This window comes from Diabrotica virgifera, chromosome 5 (assembly GCF_917563875.1).
Source record: "Diabrotica virgifera virgifera chromosome 5, PGI_DIABVI_V3a".
Classification (NCBI taxonomy): domain Eukaryota; kingdom Metazoa; phylum Arthropoda; class Insecta; order Coleoptera; family Chrysomelidae; genus Diabrotica; species Diabrotica virgifera.
The window spans coordinates 12,782,474-12,805,323 of record NC_065447.1 but is presented as its reverse complement, the minus strand read 5'-3'; the positions used below and the strand labels follow the sequence as shown (position 1 = coordinate 12,805,323).

The 22,850-nt window shown below is 36.0% G+C and overlaps 1 protein-coding gene across 10 annotated transcripts in view; it reads left to right on the top strand.

Moving 5' to 3' along the window:
* LOC114330686 (muscle-specific protein 300 kDa) overlaps positions 1–22,850 on the top strand; it is a 603,413-nt gene that overhangs the window by 532,109 nt on the left and 48,454 nt on the right. For all 10 annotated transcript variants that reach the window (XM_050652274.1, XM_050652275.1, XM_050652272.1 and 7 more), the window contains 2 exons: positions 3,822–3,995; positions 6,498–16,022. In XM_050652274.1, the coding sequence (XP_050508231.1) occupies positions 3,822–3,995; positions 6,498–16,022 (9,699 nt within the window). The remainder of the gene's footprint in view (positions 1–3,821; positions 3,996–6,497; positions 16,023–22,850) is intronic.

Below are 22,850 nucleotides of genomic sequence, written 5' to 3'. Positions count from 1 at the left end.
ATTCCGTTTTCTTGGTATTCACTTCTAAACCCCAGTTCCGGTACTCTTCTATGATTTTTCGGGTCATATATTCAATATCGTGATAATCCTGGGCCATAAGAATCTGATCATCCGCAAAACATAGAGTGTATAGCATGTTATCATCATTTAGCGGTATACCCATATTCTTACATTTCCTTTTCCAGGATTTCAAAACTTGCTCTAAATATATTTTAAATAGTGTCGGCGATAGACAGCAGCCCTGTTTAAGACCCTTATTCACTTCAAATCCTGACGAGATTTCCTTGCCTAGCTTAACTTTTGCTATATTATGTTGGTATAGATTTTTTACAGCTTTAATGAGGTTCAGACTGATGTTAGTTTTTTCGAGGGCTTCCCAAAGTTTACTTTGTGTTACAGTATCGTATGCTTTTTTTAAGTCTATGTACACTAAATGCAGTTCTTGATTGTAGGCTATTTGTTTGTCTATTAACTGTGTTACACAATATAGGTGGTCAGTGGTGGATCTGCCAGCGCGGAAACCGGCTTGCTCTTCGGCCTCTAAGTCCTTGTATTCTTCTTCTATTTTATTTTTGATAATTTTTCCGTAAACTCTGCTGATGGTGCTTGTGACAGATATTCCCCGGTAATTATCGCATATATTTTTACTGCCTTTCTTGTGTATTGTAGAAATTACAGACAATTGCCATTCTTTTGGTATGACTTCGCCATTCATACATCTATTAAATAGATCTCTTAGGTATTCATACAGGGTGTTGCTACCGTATTTGAGCAGTTCTGGTGCTATGTCGCCAGGCCCTGACGCTTTTCTATTTTTTAGGGATTTGCATGCATTTCGTACTTCTTCCAGTCTTAACCGAATCGGTGAGCCACTGACAATTACATTGAAACTTTCGTGATCTTCGTTTTTAATAAAATCTTCTCTATTTTCTACTAGTAACTGCTTGAAATAGCCATCCCACTTTTCCAGAGTAATCGGTGTTATTATATCCCTTTTGGTATCTGTTCTCAACGTTTTAAGGAATTTCCAGCTCTCTGTGTTTCTTGTCCCCCCTATATAGGCGTTAAGTTGATTGCATTTGTTTGTCCATGTTTCGTTTTTCTTCTGTGTGATTTTTTTCCGCACTCTTGCTTGTGCTTCTTTGTATAAAACCTTATCGGAATCTTTCTGTGTACTCATATATTTCCGGTACTTTTCTCTCTTATCGTCTATTTCGGTGGCTATTTCTAAGTCCCACCAGTATGGTTTATTTCTTATGTTGTCTTTGTACTCCCCCAATGCCTCATATGCAGCTTCGTGTATACATTGTGTTATATGTGTATGAAGATGTTCCGTATTTATAAATGTATATTGTCCTTTCAGTTTCTCGTCCAGTCGCTTTTCGTATAACGTTCTTATGCTTGTTTGTTGTAAGCTTTCTAGGTTGTATTTCTTTTTTGGTGCCAATTTGTTTCCTCCTTGTTCTCGTGGATTTAGATTTTTTTGAGATTTCATTCCGGAGAACAGTACTTCCGCTTTTAGAAGATGATGGTCACTGCCGCATGTTGCTCCTCTATAAACCCTTACATCGTTAATTTTCATTCGACTCCGTTGTTTTATCAAAAGATAATCAATTATACTTTTCTGGTTCATAGTAGGTTGGGTCCGAGTATATTTATGAATGCATCTATGCTGGAAGAAGCCGTTCATAATTCTTAAATTGTTCTGTTTACAGATGTTAATTATTCTTGTTCCATTATTGTTGAGTACTTCCTCGCCGTATCTGCCTACTACGTCATCCTGTTTTTTATTGCCTGTTCTGCCATTTAGGTCTCCTAATAATATAATTTCTCTGGCATTTCCTATTTTGACGATTTCATCGTTGAGCTGTTCATAGAACTCATCTTTGTTAGCTACCAGTGCGTCCTCGTTTACACCATATACTCCCAAAATATTAATTTTTTATAAGTGTGGTAAGCTGTCAAAATTATAATGTGAAGTATAGCACTTGTTTTTGATCTATTTTAATTAATACAAGGTAGGCATAAACAAACAAAATATCGTAGATAAGACGGTAATATTTTTCATCCGAAGGATAAAACAGCCTATAAATAATTAGGTTTACTCAAAAACAAATAATCAAAATAATTTAGTATAGCTTAAAATAGTGTTTTACAGTTTTCTCAAAACTTATAAAATGTAACTTGTCTCCTTTCAACAATAAACGATTGAATTATTTCTAGGCAATTTGCTTAATTAGTGAAAATATAAGTGTAACTTTAAACGCAATAACATGATGGCTCGAGGCTCGTGGCTCGTGGCAGTGATACACGTACGGGTTACGAGTAAGATTTCAAACTTGTTGGATCGACGGCGTACTTACTCGGCGGACTTAACTCGCGGGCGTATCACCCCTTTAATAAAGATGATAAATTTAATAATCCACAAGGAAAAAAGTTTTCCTGTAGTTGGCTGTATACCATGTAATACAAAAAATAGTAAAATTCTTTATAAAAGGTATATTTAAAATCCATAAAAAGGGCTACATCACAATCACATGACTAGTTTTCGACTGGTTTACCAGTCATCATCAGTGCTTACCTAAAATTAATATAACCTGGTACAATAATGCAAAGATTTTAAAATTTTGACTACGGTTAAGAAAAGTTGTAGGTTATACTCACGTGAAGTTTACATGCTAACCACCAAGATATAATTTACAAAAATATTAGGGTCAAAGCCCTGTAAAAGTAACCCGTTAAGGAAACATCGATTAAAAATACTGACTTCAGCGTGGATGTTTGAAATATTTGCTAATATGCCCCAAGTAACATCTGAGCTGTGATTCGACTTGTTCACATGGTGGAAGTGTAGCAGCAAGTGACAATGAAATGGATAGAAACCTCTGAACGATGACAAGACAGAAATGACAGTTCCACAGGGAGTTGAAAAATTAACCTGTCATATTTAAAGACTATGGTGTACAGTTTGTTAAAGTTAAAAATGATGTAACAACACACTCCATTGTGAAAATTATCATTTAAAATTCCGAATAAATTTAATCTTTTCCGTATAGTCCAAAATTCTTCGTAAGTGATCTTCTTCAACTATTCTTCTGTCATCTTTTCCTGCGGTGTATATTGTTGTATCATCCGCGTAAATGTCCGTCTTTGTTTTTGCATCTGTGAGCAAATGTATAGATAGGAGATAAAATGTTCCCCTCAGGCATCCCTTCCTGAACATGTCATCTTGCTGTCGTTTTGGACATATTTTGGCCAGCTGAAACCTGAAATGTTTTGTTAGTTAAATATGCGTCGCATATATTGACAAAATAATGAGACATTCTAGCTCTGTCTATCTTGTAGATTAGGGCTTTTTCCAAACTGTGGCATACGCTTTTCCTATGTCGAGAATAGCCATTCCTGTTTTTTGGTTCCTATTGAAACAGATTTTTGTCACTAGTAACATTTGCTAATTCAAGTTCGCAATTTCTTTCTCTTCTGAATCCAAATTGGTCTTCTTGTGTGATTCTTCTTCTTCCTGGTCAATATTTTTTCCTAGTGACTCCATATTCTGTCCATATTGGTGTAGACTTCTTTTTGACCACGCATTATCACTCTTTTCCAAGGTCTATTTCTATCGGGGCTTTTACCATTCTGTGGTCTTTACCTGTTGAAAATTGGTTGAGGACTATAACATATCTAAAGATTTGCCTGTAAGTCTTCATTAGTTGCTATAATTAAACACAATAAAGTTATTAAAGAACTGTCATTGTTCTATATTTTGTATAATTTATTTACATGGTATTGAGAAACTTAAATTTTTCTCTTTTATTTTTCAGACTGTCACTAGTAATTTGAAGAAACATGCAACTGAAGCGATACGACTTGAAGGTCAAGTCAACTCGCTGACTGCAGACCACGAAACTCAAGCTTTAGCTGCCCAATTGGCAGGCATTCGAACGCGCATCGCTACATTATTGTCTCAAGCTGAACACGGAAGACTCTTAGTAGTGGTAAGAACAAAACAGTATTATTAAATACATATATCCTGAATATCCCTCGTCAGTCCTGACCCACTGGAGGGAGTGTAGTCATCATCGTGATGTCTATTGTCCGTCTACAAAGATCTCTATCTCTGGTCGTGATCTTCGGTCTTCTGCATTTCCTTGGATAATAAGTCTTTCCATGTCTTCTGTGTCTGCTCTCATAATTATTCCTTGTATAGTTAATTGGAGTATGTTGTATCTCTCATTACGCATAACATACCCCAGGTATTGCAGCTTTCGTGTCTTGATGGTTTCCAATATTTCCATTCTTTGCCTATTTACTACAAGGTGCTAACCTTTTTTATAGTGTATAGACTATAAAAGGTAATTATTTTCCATTTATCGGGAGGTTCTTGTAGTCGTTTCTTCTTTAGGTTCAGTTGATTATGGCATTTCCTTTGGTAAACATTGATCAACAAATTATTTGCCTCCTCCAATATGATGACCTTTACCAGTTGGAAATTTTAATCCAACAGATTAATCCAGTCTGCGCAACAGGTAATTTAATGTCATTGTTCCCCATTATGTATCCTATTTCTTTATACTTTATAATCTAACGCTTATTATGACTTCATTCATTATACATTATAGCATAGGCCTTAGTGAACCCCCTGTCTTATTCCATTACCTGTATCCATAGGTTCCATAAGTTGTCGATCTATTCTGACTTCCATCTTCGGTATCCATAGGGCTTCGTAAATCCCCCTGTTTTATGCTATCGCCTGTATCTATAGGTTCCGCAACTTGTCCAGTCATTCTAATTTCCGTTTTCGGTATCCACAAGGCTTATTGAATATCCCTTTCTTATTCCGTTTCCTGTTTCTATAGGTTCCCTAAGTTGTCCATTTATTCTGACTTCCATATTCGGTATCTATGTCATGTTTATAAGACAACCTCGGTATTATTTTATTACTAACACAGGTGTTAAAGCCATCGAAAGCCATCGATAATGAACATATATATGTTCATTGTGTGTTACTGTGCTATGGAAAAAACGTTCCTAGAAGCTTCTTCTTGTATTTACATCTACTGTTCTCAGGTGCATAAATTTCTATCACGTTTTGTGGCTTGATGTCTAGTTTAATCTTTATGCAAACTATTCTTTCTGAGACATATTTACAGTTTTCTACTTGATTTGCAAGTTTTTGGTGTACTAATAGGGCGACTCCTTCTTTGGTGCCGGTTTCTTTCGCAACACCACCGTAGAACATTAAGTAGTTATTTAACATAATTTGTACTTTTCCTTTTTTCTTTGTCTCTTGAAGTTTATTGATATCAATATTCTTCTGGTTAAGTTCTTTGGTTATTTCTTCTTCTTTTATGCTTAGAATCTGTCCTGTTTCGATGCATAACTCTGTCTCTATGAGCAGAGCAATCATAGTCCATCAGTAGAGTGCTAACCTTACTGAAGTCTCTCTCTTCCTTTATTCTGGCTTGCGACCAGTGGCGGCTCGTGACATCTGCTATAGGGTGTGCTGCATGAACCACGGCCAATATAAAATAATAGAAATAGAATAACATACGAAAACAAAAACAATAAAATTAGCTTTAATACTAATTAATAGTAACTAATAACGACATGCTATAAAAATCTGATTAACTTACATTTATTGCATTTTTCTAAATTGGAAATTAATACGCCTAAGAATTTCTAAACACGGCACAGATGCAACGGTCACGAATAACTGTCGTGAATTGCAGCTCGCAAACACATTTCCGAGGCCGTTAATCAGCCGATTGCCGAAGCACATCGGCTAAGATCGCCGTTTGCCTAATAAATGCATTTTACCGCTGCCAGTGTTTCGGTTGTTATCGACGCGGCTTCACTGGAGCAGCAAATACGTAAAAAGATTGCTTCACTGGAGCACCAAATACGTAAAAAAATTATACGGTTTCACTAGAGGAGTAAATACGTAAAAAAAATAATATTAATCATCGTTGTTGGTGAATTATTATTAACAGTTGATGTTTAATATGATAATATGGCAGATTTGAAATAAAACTATATTAATTATTCTTTAATAATTAAGATTTGCTATGGTTGTTTGGTAGTTCTGCAGCTCAGCAGCACATAAAGAAAAGCCGCCACTGCTTGCGACCAATAACAGTATTGTTAAGCTATTCGGTCCACCCAACAGCACTGTTGGCGAGGTTCCTTCTATTCTCAGTTTTAGAATTCCTCAAATGTCACTTCCTCCAACAAATTATTTCTTCTGTCTATAAAAGCGCAGATTTTCTATCGTGTTTCTCTCAATATTTTCCATCTCTTGTTATGTTTCGTAAAGTTTCGTTGCCATTAGTATCTGTTAAAAGTTTGTCCAAAGTTTGAAAATAAAATAAATAGACTTTCTTCGAATTGTTAGTTTTACCATATCGTCTTTTAGCTGGATTTTCTGTATCTTGACTTTTCTGGAACTTTTCCAGCGCAGTATAGCCGACTGAAACATTAATATTTCTGTTTTGTTTTAGAATGCACAAGAAACCCAACAGAAGAAGAAACAGGAAGTCACCAAATACCAGGAACTATTGATAGAGATCCAAACTTGGCTGGAAATTACAAAGACCAAAATCGAAACCTACTTAATTAAACCCCAAGACGAAACCCAAGCAGAAGATTACATAAACAACCTCGAGGCTTTACAAATAGAAATTTTGCAAAGAGAACAAAAACTTGAGGAACTCAAAGTTGAATGTGAGAAATTCAAAAGCTACCCAGATATACAACCCCTGGTTAAAACTTTACTGGAACAACTTGAAACCGTTATTACTATCTTTGAGGAACAAAAAATAATAATAGTCACTAGACTCGAAACAACAAGGACTATTTTAACACAAATAAAAGAAAGTAGACTAAAACTTGAAACACCTGATGTTTCTCTTGAAAACACACTAGATTCGACGTCTATGCCAATAGAAGAAGCTCCTGTTACTGTTGAAACTAAACACGTAACGGAAACCATTGAAAAGATTGTTCCAATACCAGTAGCTTCTATTGAAACACAAACAGGTCGAAGTTTATCTTCCCCTGTAGAAGAACCATTAACTAAAGATTTTACTGTAACATACAACCAGCCAGTTGATGTTCAAATACAAACCATGTCTCAGCCTCAAAGTGAAGTTGAGCATGCTCAAACAAAAGAGACTATAACTATTTCGAAGAAGACTTCTGGAGGTCAAGAAACCATCCAGATTGCTACAAAGCCTGTTACAGATCCTCAGCCAATTATTGAAGAACCTGATGATCTTCTGGTAGAAGCAGATTACAGAAGAAGACCTCAATCTGAAACTAGAACTACTGAATTGAACATAACAAATGTCCAACCGAATCAACCGTTTGAGACAGTATTTGTCGAACCAGATGAAACCACGACCGAGGTTATTGTTGATGCTGATGGTACCAAGAGGATAATAGTTAAGAAATTGCATAGAACTGTTGTCAGACATCAACAGTCTTCCCAACATCAACAATTTTCTACGCTTAGTACTCTAACAGAGGGAGGAGTACCTGTTACACAATCTTTCTCCCAAATTACATTGACTGGACAGCAGAGTGCTACTTCAGTTGCTAAAGGCGATGGAAGCAAAGCCACAGTTAGCAGCCAAAAGTATGGTGGACGAGTTGTATCCGGAGCTCCAGGAGGAGATATCAACATCCAGGAATATGAAACTGAACCAGAAACTCAGTTTTCAGCAACGGGCCCGACTTTCAAACCAGAAGAAGTGGAAGTACAAGGTGTTAAGCTACATGAAGGAGATATCGCTTTTGTAGATGGTCAGAATAACCAGTTAATTCCAGCTGGTTCCTCACAAGTGGTGCTTGAAGGTAATGAAATCCATACTTCTAGTTCAAGCGTTAGAGCAGTCGTACAGCAAGTAACTAGAAGGATTATTAGAAAAACACGTAGAATCATACGACGAACAGTTATTATAGACGGAAAAGAGCATGTTCAAGAAGAAGTCATCGAAGAACCAGAAGAAATTGAGGTAACGGAAGAGGGTATACCTAGGGTAAGCATCAACGTAGTAAGAACTGAAAACGGCAACGTTGTGCAGCAGCAACAGTTTGGTGAAGAACCAATAGTAGAAGAACCAGATGTTGTAGTAACTAAAAAGGTAACTACAGTGACTTTAGATGCCCAAGGAAGACCAATGGAAACCTTACCTGAAGACGTTACTGTGGTTACACAACCAATGAAACAAGAAATTACTATAACTGAATTGAAGCAAACAGAGTTAGATGAGAAAGAACCTACTGCACCTACTGTAGTATCAGATACAAAAGTCGAGGAGCAAATTCGTATTTCATCTGTTGACGCAACATCAAAACCAAAGACTGAAGTTCATTTAACTGAAAAAGTTTCCAAAGTCACTGCAGAACAACCAGAAGAGTCGGTTCTTGTCGGAGGAACTGAAGAGAGGTATGTGATAACTCAAAGCACTGCACCACAGCCTGATACTGCACAAGTCACTGAATTTGTAAAAACAACTGCAACCAAACAAGTTCCTTTGGTATCAGATTTCTTAGATAATGAAAGGCTTGCTCATAGTGAAATTGAAAGTAGTCAGATTGATATAGCACCTAGTGTCGACGCAGCACGCATTGATGAAGACAAAAAGACTCCAGAGGACGAGTCCATTAAACCAGCTGTTAAATATGATATTTCACTTACTACAGACGAACTCCATCCTACTGAACAAAAAGAGGCTCCGTCTACTGAATCTGTTGAAGCCGATATGCCTCCTTCACATTCAGTAGGCAATTTTGCAGGGGCAATACTAGAAGAACTGAACAACATTGTTAGAACCGTGGAAGCAGCTGTACCTCCACCAAAAGAAGTAATTAAAATTGAAGTAAAATCTTCAGACCACGACAAAGACACCAAAATTGTAAGTGAACAGACCGTTACAGTCACCGACATTAGACCTTCATCTGTAGTTGTTAAAGAAGAAACAATTAAGGACGATACTGACAATGCTGTAGTTGTTTCTCCAATAGAAGTCGAAATACCTACAGATATTCTAAAGATAACTGAAGATGTCATTGATAAGACTCCACCCATTGAAGTTGAACCAAATACTGATTTACATTCACCAAGTGCTCCTCCATTGGAGGAATTATCAGATAGTGGTTCCACTGAACGTCATCTTTCCCAACAGTTCATTCTCACAGAACAACAGCACCATGCTCCAGTTGTTCAAGAATTAAAGAAGTCTCCAAAGACCAAAAAGAAAAGAGAATTTGGAAAAACTAAAAAGGTATCTGGTACTCCTAGAACACAGAGTCCTCTTACACCAGCTGATGATATATTTGAAGTAGAAACTGGAAAAATATCTCCTGGTGTTACCTCCGATGAGATTGTAGAGGTTGCTCAAACAGTTCCTAAAGAGGTTACTCAAGGAACAACGCCACCATTCGGTATTATAAAGATACAAGAAACCGAAGCAGTAACATCTGTGACTAGAGAAGTTGGAGGAAATGTAGAAGTGGCTTTATCTCTCGAAGAGACGAAACCGGAGATTACTATTATTCGTCAACAAACACAGATAGTTCAGGAGAAGACTCGACCCACCACTACCAGTTTAGACTTCATCGAAAACGAAAAACAATTTAGTGAAGCAAAGATTGTACAAGAAAAACCTGAATCTCAAACAGAACCACTTCAACCTGTAGAAGTAGAAGCAATTCCTATTAAGCCGGATGAAGTAATTGTAAAGACCGATGAAAAGAACGTCAAAGAATCTTTTCCTGCTCCAGTACAAGAAAGCAAAGTGGTAGTAACAGAATATATTTCTCCACCAATACAAGAAAGCAAAGTGGTAGTATCAGAATCTATCTCTCCAGCAGTGCAAGAAAGCAAAGAGGTAGTACCAAAATCTATTTCTCCACTAGTACAAGAAAGCAAAATGGTAGTATCAGAATTTATCTCTCCACCAGTGCAAGAAAGCAAAGAGGTAGTACCAAAATCTATTTCTCCACTACCACAAGAAAGCAAAGTGTTAGTAGCAGAACCTAGTCTTGCACAAGTACAAGAAAGCAAAATAAAAGAACCGAACCAAGAAGTTGATATAGTTCTTTCTCTTGAAGAAAAATATGAAGACTCCTCAATAGCTACTCCCAAAGTTTCCATCGCTATGAAGATTGAAGAAACATCTGATCTGACTAAACCTTCTGAAATCTTACACAAAGATATTCACGTTCAGTTGCCAAAACTGGCAACAGAAATAACTGAGACTAGCGAGTCAGTCGTACCAAAATTGGAAGTTGAGCAAACAAAACCATCTACTCCAAGCGATATCGACCACGGAGGCAGAAAGAGTAAAAAGAAAAAGAAACACAAAGACGTTAAGACGCTAACGCCAGAAGAAAAAGATGAACCCAAAGAAATTAAACCTGTAAAAGAATCTCCAGTGGAACAACCGCTACAACCAGAATCTACTGAAGTAGAAGAAAAGTCTGGATCTGCGCAGATCGAAACTCCAGTCGAAGAAAAGCCTGAATCAATGATTCAAGAAATAGAGGACGAAAAAGTTGAGTCTGTTGTTACATCTTTAGCAGAATCGGTAGAGATATCAATTCCTGAAGAATCTGTAAGATCAGAAGAAACTCCAAAGCCATCGCAAGATATATTTGCCTCTGTTAGCGACTCTGATGATAGTCTTAAAGGAAAAGAAACAGGATATGAAGCAGATAAAACTCTAGAAGAGAGCCTTGCTGAAGAAGACCAAGATAAAAAGAAACGTAGAAAGAAAAAGAAAAAGCAAAAGGTCAAAGTTAAGGAATCCGAAGAATCAAACGTTCCAGCATCTATACATGAGTCATCTGCGGATAACTCTGTGCCTTTTAGCGACGATGAACCTCTTAAAGTTGAGAAAACGGAAGTTGAACAACCAAAGAAAACTAAAAAGCGCAAGAAGAACAAGAGAAAGCCAGAAGAAGACAGCGAACCGGAGTTAGAGTCGGAAGAGCCTGCTATATTTGAAGCAGGAGACGAAATTATTTCGCAGGATGATTCATACCAAACAATTTCGACTCCTTCAGAACCCGGTACCGTTAAAGTTGTAGAAGAAAATGTAGTTATCCGATCGGAAAGCAAATCACCCGAAGAAATAACAACAAAGATTGTAACTACTGTTCCTGTTATAGAAGCTGTCATTACAGAGGAAACTGTAGCTCAGACATCTCCAGTTAATATAACCAACGAATTTCTGGAAACTGAGCGAGCTGTACAAGAAGCTCCAGTCCAAAAGATACCTGAAGTACCAAAAGAACAAGTCTCGGTTCAAACATCACCAGAAACTCCAAAAGAAATTGCAGAAGCATTCATCCAAACAAGCGACGAAGAAAAAGAAATTGTAACTGTAAAACCAGATGTTAAAGAAGGTTTTACTCAGGTTGAGATTGAAACTACCGAAACGCTTACACAAACAACACCAAAGACCGAATCTCCACAAGAAAAACTGACAACAGAAATTACAGAGATTTCTACACAGACAGTTACACCTGAGAAAGTAGAAATCATCGAGGAAGCCGTGCAGACCATTTCACCAGAAAAGCCTGAATTGATCCGAAGTGATTCTGCTATGCAGACACGTGTAGAAAGTCGGGAAGAATCAGCTCAAACTAAATCTCCTGAGCAAATTCAAACTACCGAAATAGCATCGCAAGTCCAACCAGAAATTATGGAATGTGGACTACAGACGTCTCCTGAACCCTCTGCTCCACCAATGGAAAAACCAGTTAGTGTCTATTCACCTATACCGAAAGTAGAAACTACAGAGATTGTAACTCAGACTAGTCCAGTAATTATTCAAGAAGTAGGTGAAATATTGACACCAAGTCCAACACCCACTTCGTCTGAGGCTTATGAGATTCATGTTAAGGCTTCTGTGCTGGTTCCGTCATCAGATAATTCTATAAGCGAGATAGTCGAAAGTAAAGTTCTTACTGTCGAACCTACAAAGATAGAACAACAAATACAAAAACAAGAAACACCAATAGAGCCAGTTCCAATAAAATCCAGTTCAGAATCAGAAGATGAGTACGATGTTCAAGTTACTTTTGATGGTGTTCCTGTAGATAAACATGCTGTCGTAACAACATTCTTAGATAATGAAAAAGAAGAAGATTGGACCTCAAGACGGCATAAAAAACGCCATAAGAAGTCAAAACAAAAACCTCAACCAAGCGACGCCAATATAGAAAAAGATCTGTTTTCTGAATTCAAGAGGCAGACTACAGTAGAGGATACCGTATCTCCGCTTTCTTATGCTGACATTACTAGAAGATCGAGAACACCTTCTCCAACAAGACATATGGAACATGAAGTTCCACAAACATCTGAGCAAAAAGTGGAACAAGAATTAACACCACAGAACAAGACCACAGTGACAACTACCCAAGTAGTTTCTAAAGTATTTACAGATATTGACGAAGATAAAGTAAAAACTATTTCGATCAAAGGTAAAAAGCCTACTCCTGCTGAATTGGATCAACAGGCGACAACAGTTGATATTACTCTCTCAGTTCCTCAAGAATCAGAAACTGTTCCTGGTATTGAAATAACCACAAAAGATACCTATACTGTAAAGTCAGATGATAAAATTCCACAAGTTGCTAACTTTACCGTTGATTCAATGCTTACTGAAGAAAAAGATATTCCTCTTTCTCCAGAATCAGAGGAAGTGATCATAAAATACGATGTTAGCGTTAAACCTTCAAGTGTTACTTCAACTGTTGATTTTATAGAATCAGAGAAAGACAGTGCTTTTAATGACGAAAATTCAGTACTGATCAACGATAAACCAATATCATTACCTCAGACAAAACCTACTGCACCAGAACCAAGCATTATCAAGGCTGATGAAGATTTACCATCTCAACTTTCTAAAGAGTCTACTCCTGATACTGCTGCTAAATTAGATAAGCCTGAAAGTCAACTCTTGCCTCAAATTCAGAAAACTGAAACCAAACCCAGTGTCACTGAACTTACAACAGAACAACTTGAAGTTATTATTAAGGAGGAAAAACAAAAGCAACCTCAGCCACAAACCAAAGTATCAGATGTACCAAAACCAACTCAACCCTCCGATGTAACAGTTGTGAGCAAAGAATTAGAGGAAGTACCAACTTCTCAACAGGAACTAACTATTACAGAGGTAGATGAAAGTAAACCTAATGAACAATCGCCTGATGGTTACACTGTAACTGCTCCCGAAAGCACAGACAAGCAAAAGAAGAAGCCTCAGGTTGCCAAACCAAAAGGCAAAGGAAAACACGTTACGTCTGTGACTATAGAAGAAGTACAATCTCCAAGAATCATCGCAGATACCCCTCTAACACCAGCTTCCGATGCTGGGCCACTTTCACCACCAGAGTACTCTGTGTCAACCTGGCAAAGACCTCCAGATGCTTCTACTGCTTTGATTCAAGCAGAAGTCCAACGTTCAGTTCCCATTAAGGAGGTTAATATTAGATGGAACCAAACACAGGCACTAGAGAGATTCAAAAACTTGCAGAATGCAAAGAAAACGACACATCTCAGCGATGTGTTGTATTTAGCCACTCTAAACGAGGTTATTACAGACGAAACAATTCAACAAAGGAACAATAACATTCAACAGAATCTAGTCTTACTGCAACAAGCTGTGGAAAGAAGAGATGTGGTTGTCATACAGCAAACAGTGATAACTACAGTGGAAACGATTACTACTTGGTTAGAAACAATAGAATACAGAATATATGTTAACAGACAACAAACTCTAGAAGGTCCATCAGCTGCTAGAGTTCAAGAGTTTAATGAGCTCAAGCAAGAAATTGCCAACATCGAAACCAAAGTAGAGCAACTTCAGTCGGTCATCAAACAGACAGACGACATTTACAACGAAGATGAGCGACAGAGAATCAAGAGTTACGTAGATTCCCTTCAACAACAAGTCAAAGTTATTGAAGAAGTTACAGAAGAAAACGAACAAATTGCTGCTGAAGACCTGAAGAGGTGGAACGAATTTTTGGATGAGGTAACCACAACTAACAAACAAGTCAGAGAATTGAGAAGGCAATTAAGTGAGCTAAAAGATTCTGATGCCTCTCCTCAAACCAAACTGAGCGAACTTGAGAAAATAGAAAACAACAACAGATCTCAAATTGTTAAAATTGTCCATCTGATCGCAACTGCCAAAGGCTTGATGAGAGATTTCCCCACTAAAGAAATTCCACGGGAAGTTTACCTAAACAATGAGATAGCCAAACAGATCGAACAACAAGTTGTTGTAGAAAGAGAAAAAGCTTACCAATTCCTCTCTTTGGCTGATGAATACGAGCAAACTTTAAAAGAATTCAGCCAGATTATTTTAATAGCCGAAGCATTGATTGAAAGTCCGATATCTGTTCGTAATTTGGAACATTTAGAAGACGAGATGCAGAATCACCGCAAATTCTTCGTTAACTTGAGTCATTGTAGAGCAATTCTTGAATCACTTGAAGAAAATCTGGATTCGGAAACAAGAGCAATACATTCACAACTCCATCAAAATCTGTACGAAAGAGCCAGTGTTATATTAGATAAATCAACTGGTCGATTCCAACTAATGTCCTTAGCTGCTTCGAGATGGACAGTTTTAGAACAGAGCACCAGAGATGAACTGAGATGGTTACAAGTAGCTCAACAACGTGTTCCAGATTTAAATAGCGTCACATCTTCAGATTATGAACGATACATCGATCTTCATAACTCTTTAGCTGCTGATATAGACTACCACCACGCCAAACTTACTCATCTAAATTGCGTCGCTCAAAAATTACAAGAACTGGTTTCTTGTTCCGAACTAGAACAAGCTTACTTTGAATCCCTTGAAATTATCCAGAAGCTTCAAGAGGATGTTCAAGTCAACCTAGAGCGACTCCAAGCTTTTAAAGATAGTTGGAAGATGTACAACCTGCTTAGTGACAAAGTCGAATATTGGTTGAAAGAAGCTGGAATAGAACTAAGTCAAATCGAAGTACCTTTCGGTCCAAGAGGTCATCTAAGACGCTTCTGGGAACTGAAAGCTCAACATGAAGTACATAATTCAGCTCGAGTAAACGCTGGAACTGCTCTTGACAAATCTCTTCAAATTGTTCCTATCAGTGACGAAATGTATCAGAGAGCAAATAACTCAGAACTGAACGCTCAATGGCAAAGAGTGTCTAAGAAAATAAATGAGCTAGAAGCTTCTATTTTGGACAACATTTCAGCACCAGATGTTCCAGTAAATGACAAGCTGCTCTTCTTGGAACAAGAGCTACAAGACCTCAAAACTGACGTCGACAACTTAAAAGGTATTATAAAAACAGAAGAAGAATTAAGCTTGTACGTTGAACGACTCCAAATAATGGCAACCAGAACAGAAACTATCCAGAATGAATTGAGTAGACTCGGTTTATTATCAGCTGCTGAGTCAGAGAAGGTCGGTACTCTTCTAGCCTTGTCCAAGAGGTTAGAGGTAACCATAGCCGAAGAACTGGAAGGAGGAACTTTAGTAAAAGAGCAATTACAAGCCATTCAAAAGAGCATTGAACGAGTTAGAAGGAAACATGGAGAAATGAGTAAGAGACTAGACCTTTGTGAAAGCTCGGAAAAACTAGGCAGCGACTCGATCGAGAAGTCAGTCTCCGAATGCTACGAAGTAGGAGAAGAACTAGTAACTTTATGGCAAGACTTAATGGCCATCAGACAACTACTTCACGGTCTTCCAACTAGACTGAAGGTGTCAGTGTCTCCACTCACCGTCGAAAGAGACATCTCCAAATTACAGGATGACCACACAGCTTTGGAGAAGAGATGCGGCGATATCCTGGCTCTTCTGAGAAGCAGATTGGCCTTGTGGAAGAGGTTCGAGCGGCAGTTGGAGTTGGTGCAGCAGAGTGTACAAGAGGCGGACTTCATGGTCGAGCTTCTTACCGTACAAGGAACTGTGGATTACGAACGACTGAGGAAAGCAACAGAAAGATTAGAGGTGAGTTTTTGTTTTGTTTTTATTTTATTTTTATTTGTCTTAAGGCCACCAACTGTATTTACTAGATGCTAAAAATTAAAAAGATAACGTTTATATAAAATATATTTTTTTATTTTTTATAGTATATTGATATATTCACATCATTTATGTTATAATTTTGTCCATTTTTTTCGCAATAACTTTGTATATTCGTGTTTTTATACCTACTAAGTTTTACTCTGATTCATCAATTCTTTTACGAATTTACATTCATAGTAGACCTACATGCATATTTTTTATTACTATTTTTTTAATGAACAGCAATAAACATACACACTGATTCATTGTTCAATGTAAGTTTCATTTTTAAAGTGTGTTTCAGAAATGAGACAAATATCAAGTTTCAACGTCTTGGACAGTCATTCAATTCTTCATGATGTTGCAGTAGTCCACTTACCATTACATTATCCTCAGATTATCTGGCATTAAAGTTCTTAGAAATGGCTTAGAAAAGGTTGGATATCATTATCACTATCCTTACTATATCTACCGCTGTTCTGAAGAATTCTCTAGAACTGCATTTCAACCAGTCCCTTAAATTCTTCAACCAGGACACTCTCCTTCTGCCTATACTTCTTCCTCCTCTTATTTTGGTCAACTCGGAGTACTCTCAATGTTAAAGCTATGCTTTGGGTTGGTACTTTTAATTTCTAGCTCACCCGTAACGGCTTGGCTGTAGGTTTTTTTTGTCTTTACTGGTTTTGGATGTTGTTTTCTGTTTTTGCATCGTTTTTGGCTGTTTAGGGATAGTCGTTTTCTTATTTCGTTTATATTTTAATTTCTGCCGATCTTTTGCTACCATGTATCCTCTCTGCATACTGGATACATTTTGGCTGGGCATATTTAAGTTTATCACAATCGATGGTCAGGTGCTTTCCGGTACATCTAACACATCGTGGTTGCTTTGCGCAATATTTTTGCGTGTGGCCAAAAGCTTGACATTTCTTGCATTGTCGCATGAGTATGAATTTTCTTAAAAGCAAAATCTGAACTCTAAATCCTGATATATCAGAAATTTCGAATATTTTATCGATATTTTCATCATATCTACTGATAACATAAATTCTTCTTCTTCTTCTTGTGCCGTCTTCTAACGAAGGTTGGCGATGACTTATTTAAACGCTTTTCTGTCTTTTGCAATGTAAAATATCTGTTCAGCACTGAGGCTAGTCTATTCTTTGATATTCCTCAGCCAAGATTTCTTCTTTCTTCCCAAGCCTTTTCCTCCTCTACTCTTCCTTACATGATGATGTGTAGCAGAGAGTATTTATTGTTACGAAGTATGTGGCCCAGATACGATATTACATAACATGAACACATTAAGGGTTTTATTATTAATTGTCTCCTCATTTATTGGGCAACATGATGATATAGTCTATTATTAACCATTACTTTAATGGACCCATTTTGCTTATTTTCGTAGGAATGCCACGGATATTCCTTATCATTTAATACTGCAGAAAGCAGTTTAAAATATTCCTCGTTTTGTGCATAAATTTTAATAGCTATGTCATGAATGACTTTTATTTGAGCATTTGGTACCATACATAAAGATCATTAAAGGTATTCTCTTATTTTAGTTTTTGCAGCACTTTTTGTGTTGTTATCTTCTTCTCGTGGTGGTATTAGGGAAGTATACATTTACTGTTTTTCTCACGAATCCACCCTGTTTCCTATGCAGGTTCATCTTCGTCTGTATTATGTATACTCCATCTAATTTACTTACCGTTGCACGTCATCCGCGTCATAGCCCGTGAATCGCATGATACCAACACGAAATATTTAGGCGGTAGGTGTGTTCTTTTTTAGAATCACTTTGTCGAGTACCCTGGCATTACAGCCACTAGATATATTTTATTATATACGCGTAGAAATAATATTTAAAGATTTCTATTAATGTTAACTTAAAGAAATACACAATAGTATCTTTAATTTAATTTGTATAAATGGATTATAAAGCGTTTTTATGAAGCACGTTTGTTCGGAATACACTGTAACTATAATCGAACGAAGGTGATATTTTGGCATAAATTGGTAACATTTATTTGACAGTTGCGGTGATGACACTTCATATTTGTTTATATTCTTTACTATAAGTGTTTGTTTCATTATATTTACTGTTTTTATTATGTAGGTAATTTAACGTAAGATTATAACTCAATTATTGTTTTCTATTTCTAAAGTTTTTATTTATTTACATTGAATATTAATTTGTTTTGCTGTATAATCCACTTCCGCAAAAATTGTGTGACGTATTTGATTTAAAATGAATTCAAGATTTTTTTGTAATTGGGCAACAGTGTTTTTTAGATTTAGATTTCTAACGTAGATAATGACGTGCAACGGTAAGTAAATTCGATGGACTGTACTTAACCAGTTCTTTGTCGATATACAGCTCTGTATGCTTTTCCTTTACTTCATCAAAATATCTTCAATGTATTTGATATTTGTTAATAAATATTCGTAATCTGAGAAGGCATCTGCTCCGGGTAGTGTTTTAATTTCTTTGATTAAGTTTCGATATTGTTAAATAATGGTTAGAGAAAGTCCATCTAATTTCTGATTATTTTATTTTAAGTTCTAGTACGCCTTTTTTTAAAGTGTTGTTGAAAGTAATACATATAGGTATATTATAGATAGATATTTAACAAGACAACTTTATTCTTCAATCATTACTAAGCAATTACCTAATAATGATCTAATTGGTGGTATAAATACGTGTCTAAAACATTTTATCAGTATATTATCAGGATATTTGACTTCCTCTGAGGATATTCTAACCGATATTCCAACACTTAACACGCTAAAACTTTATATGATGTATAATTGAAAATTTTTAAGGAGAATAATAAATATATTCGGTAAATTTATGCTTCATAGATTTGATAAAGGCTTCTGACACCATTTAAACAGATGGTATATTAAGTTTGTTGTAGACCCACAAATAAAAACACTTCTCTTTCTCATAATCCTGAGTGCTCTTCAGAGCGTCGGATGTAGGGTTCAGCCTCTTATCCATTGCTTCCGTGCACTTCTATTGGTGGCCAGGTTCTTTATATCTCTTATATTCATGTCTCTCTTTTTACTTATATCATGTATCTGGTCCACCCATGTGTTCCTGGCCCTTCCCTTTTTTTGTTTCCCATTTTGGCTTCATGCACCTTCTTTGTTAGTCTCTTTTGCTTCATTTGTTATATGTGGCCAAACCAGTTCAATTGTTTGTTTTCGATATTCCTCATTATCGGTTCTTGCTCCAGATCTCTCATTATATCTTCATTTCCGAATCTTTTAAACTTCGTAACTCCAGCTATTCTTCTCATGTATTTAATCTCGGTCGCGTTTATCATTGATTCATGTTTATTTTGCACAATCGATGTTTCCGCCCCATATGTCATTTTATCGGATTAACTATGCTGTTATATACTCTGAGTTTACTATTGTTGTCTACTTCTGATTTTCCAAAAATTGTATTATTTAATGAGTAATACACGTTAGTAGCCTTCTTCAGTTTATTACTTATTGCTATGTCTGTTTTCCCATCACCCCTGTTATTATATTTCCCAAATATTCAAAAGTAGATACTTGTTCTATTACTTGTTCCTTACTATTATATTAATATTCCTAGTCCATCTCCTTGTTTAATTCCCTTATCCCATTTAAACGTGTCTCATCTTTGACCATTTATTTGTGCTTTGCCTTCTACTTCCATATAATATGCAGAGGTTCAAAATTGTGGAATAAATTATTTTTTTCGAGAATAGGTCACTTCTGAGAAAAATAGCGAGACAGGTCGATTTTTATTTTTAAATTATGATTTTTTGACATATACATCATACCAGTGACGTCATGCATCTGGGGCGTAAACACGTAATCGATGATTTTTTTTAAATGAGAACAGAGGTTGTGTGATAGTTCATTTGAAAGGTTATTCAATCCTCTATTCCGGAATATAAAAATTAACATGATTATTTGTACACGGTGTCCAAACAAATATTTTTTAAATTAAAATAATTGACACAAAAAGAAGAATGTATTTGATTTATTTAATTCAAAATACGTTTTACTGTTGGGAGAAAAGAGAAAAAAGTTTATTTGACAAATAAACATTGCTTTTCGCTTAAATTAAATGTTTAAACTGCCAAGAGGCAGGTGGGTCGCAGTTTGAAGATTGAATTTAAGCGAAAAGCAATATTTATTTGTGAAATAAACATTTTTTCTGGTTTTCTGACAGCAGTAAAATGTATTTTGAATTAGATAGATTACATACATTCTTCTTTTTATGTCAAATAAGTTAATTTAAAACAAATTATTTTAAACATCCTGCATAAATAATTACCTTAACGCTTATATTACTGCATAGAGAATTAATGCCCTTTCAAATGAGCTAGCGCACGACCCCTATTTTCATTTAAAAAATCATCGATTACGTCATCACGCCCAGATGGATGACGTCACTAGTATGATATAATAATTATATATGCTAAAAATCATAATTTAAAAATTAAAATCGACCTGTCCCGGGATTTTTCTTTAAAGTGCCCTATTCTCGAAAAAATTAATTTATTCCATAATTTTGAACCTCTCTATATAGATTTTATGACTTTTATCAAATAAAAAGACCAATAATCAAAAATATTGGATCAAAATATCAGAGCTTTTTCTCCATGTTCTTTTTTTATTATGTCTCGCACATAAATGAATTATATTTTTCAAAAATAAAAAAGAAAACTTAAACTAAGGAATTTTCTTGAAAATAAAAAATACTCTCAAACATCCTGCACGTAGTCGTAATTAATTAGTGTTTCTATATCTCTGCTATTAATATAGAGTGTACCTAAAATAAACATTCTTTCTCGGTGTATGGATTTGATTCTCGTGCTAAAAGCGTTTTCTGTGTCGATATGCCGGTATTTATAGATATAAAATTCTCTTTGGTTGATACATTAATATTGAGATAAAGACTCGATGCGAAGTTGAAATCCAGTCAAGAGCATTCAAATAATCTAAAAAAAGTAAATATAGAACCAAAGAGATGTTTTGGTCGGCGAATATTTGATGTATTTCCGTATTAGATATTAGTATTCTTCATCTCTTGTAGTTCATATATATAAGTATGCATATTCTTTTCTACAAGCTCTTTTGTGATTTCCTGCTCTCTTGTTTTCACGTTCCAAGTACCGATACGAAGTATATTTCTCATTTTCCATAAATTCGTTGTCATCTTTCTTGCGTTGGTCGTCATGCATACAATATTCCAGCTACAAAAGATCTGATATGAATATTACCTGGCGCGAAAATGTATTTTCATTTTGATGAAAAACAGGGAGAGTATTTCATTTTGTCCACTTGTTCAATATATTCATTTTTATCTGGATCCTTGTTATGAGTTTACCCCTCTTGCGATGGTTTTTGTTTCCTTTATGTTTATTGTTAAACACTCAACTGCGGTCCCCAGTATCACATAAATAAGCTTAAACTAATTAAACATTTGATAAAACTAATTTTTTTGATAAAAAAACAAATATTTTTATAAAAAATATGAACGTTATAAAAAACACTAAAATTTTACGCAATACATGCATATTATTATTAACAATTGCGAGGCCGTTATCAGGTATTTATTATCTTTTTTTATTAATTTGCCAGCTTTTTAAAATTAAAAAGATGGCATGAATAAATAAATAGCAATGACCTTTCCCACACGACAACAAAAACCAGACTAAACATTTTCTTTTATATAAAAATTTTAATCAGTGTAAACGGTACGCCACAGAAAATATAGGCCAGTTCAAAATGTTTTCAATATTCTTTTTTCGGATTCAAACCTGCCATATCCGGATCATTGTGGCGGCAGACCGATCCGGATATGAAAAAATCCGGATATCAAGACCATTACTTCTTTTACAGCCTCTGAAACGTTTTCTCCTTCATACATTCCAGTAATCAACGCAGTCAATAACTTTCGTCGATAGACACGTTTTATAGATTCTATAATACATTATTTCGCCATCTTTTAGTTCTTCTTTTAGTGCGTTGTCCAACAGCAGGACTACCTTTCTCGGTAGATTTCGGTAGATTTCGGTAGATCCGGACGGCGCAGAACCGTCCGGATATGGGGAGGTCCGGATATGACAGGTCCGGATATGGCAGGTTGCACTGTATTTGGATGTAACTATACGGTCTTCATCATGAGTTCACATGCCCAATGATGATATTAGTTACATACTAGGAGACGTTGCCCATCATTCGACCATTGGACCAAAATCTTTCTAGTATATCGGTACTTTTCAGAAGAATAAAGAAGAACTGAGAGGTACTGACCACCAAAAAAACCTCGAAAGTTACCATCCTTTGGACGACAAATTATGTCAAATGAATCCAGATATGCACTCCTACAAGCAGCCCTGCAAGGAAAAATATTTGGAAAGCGAGGTCCAGGAAGAAGAAGAACATCCTGGTTAAAGAACCTCAGAACCTGGTTCAACACAACATCTGTGCAGCTTTTCCGCACTTCTTTAGATAAAGCTTGCCATGATGATCGCCTACATTCGTCACGAATAGGCCCATCAAAGAATGTCTGTACTAAACCTTAATTCGGTTGCTTGTAGTTCAGTACTAATTAAGTATGTACTTGCAAAATAAGATCAATGAATAAAAATCCGCAAGGAAGAATTTCCTGTAGCTGGCTGTATACCATTAATTACAAGTAAAATTTAATAAAAAATGTGTCTTGGTAAAAGGTATATTAGTTTAAAAAGCCCCTATAGGACTACAAACATATAAACAAAA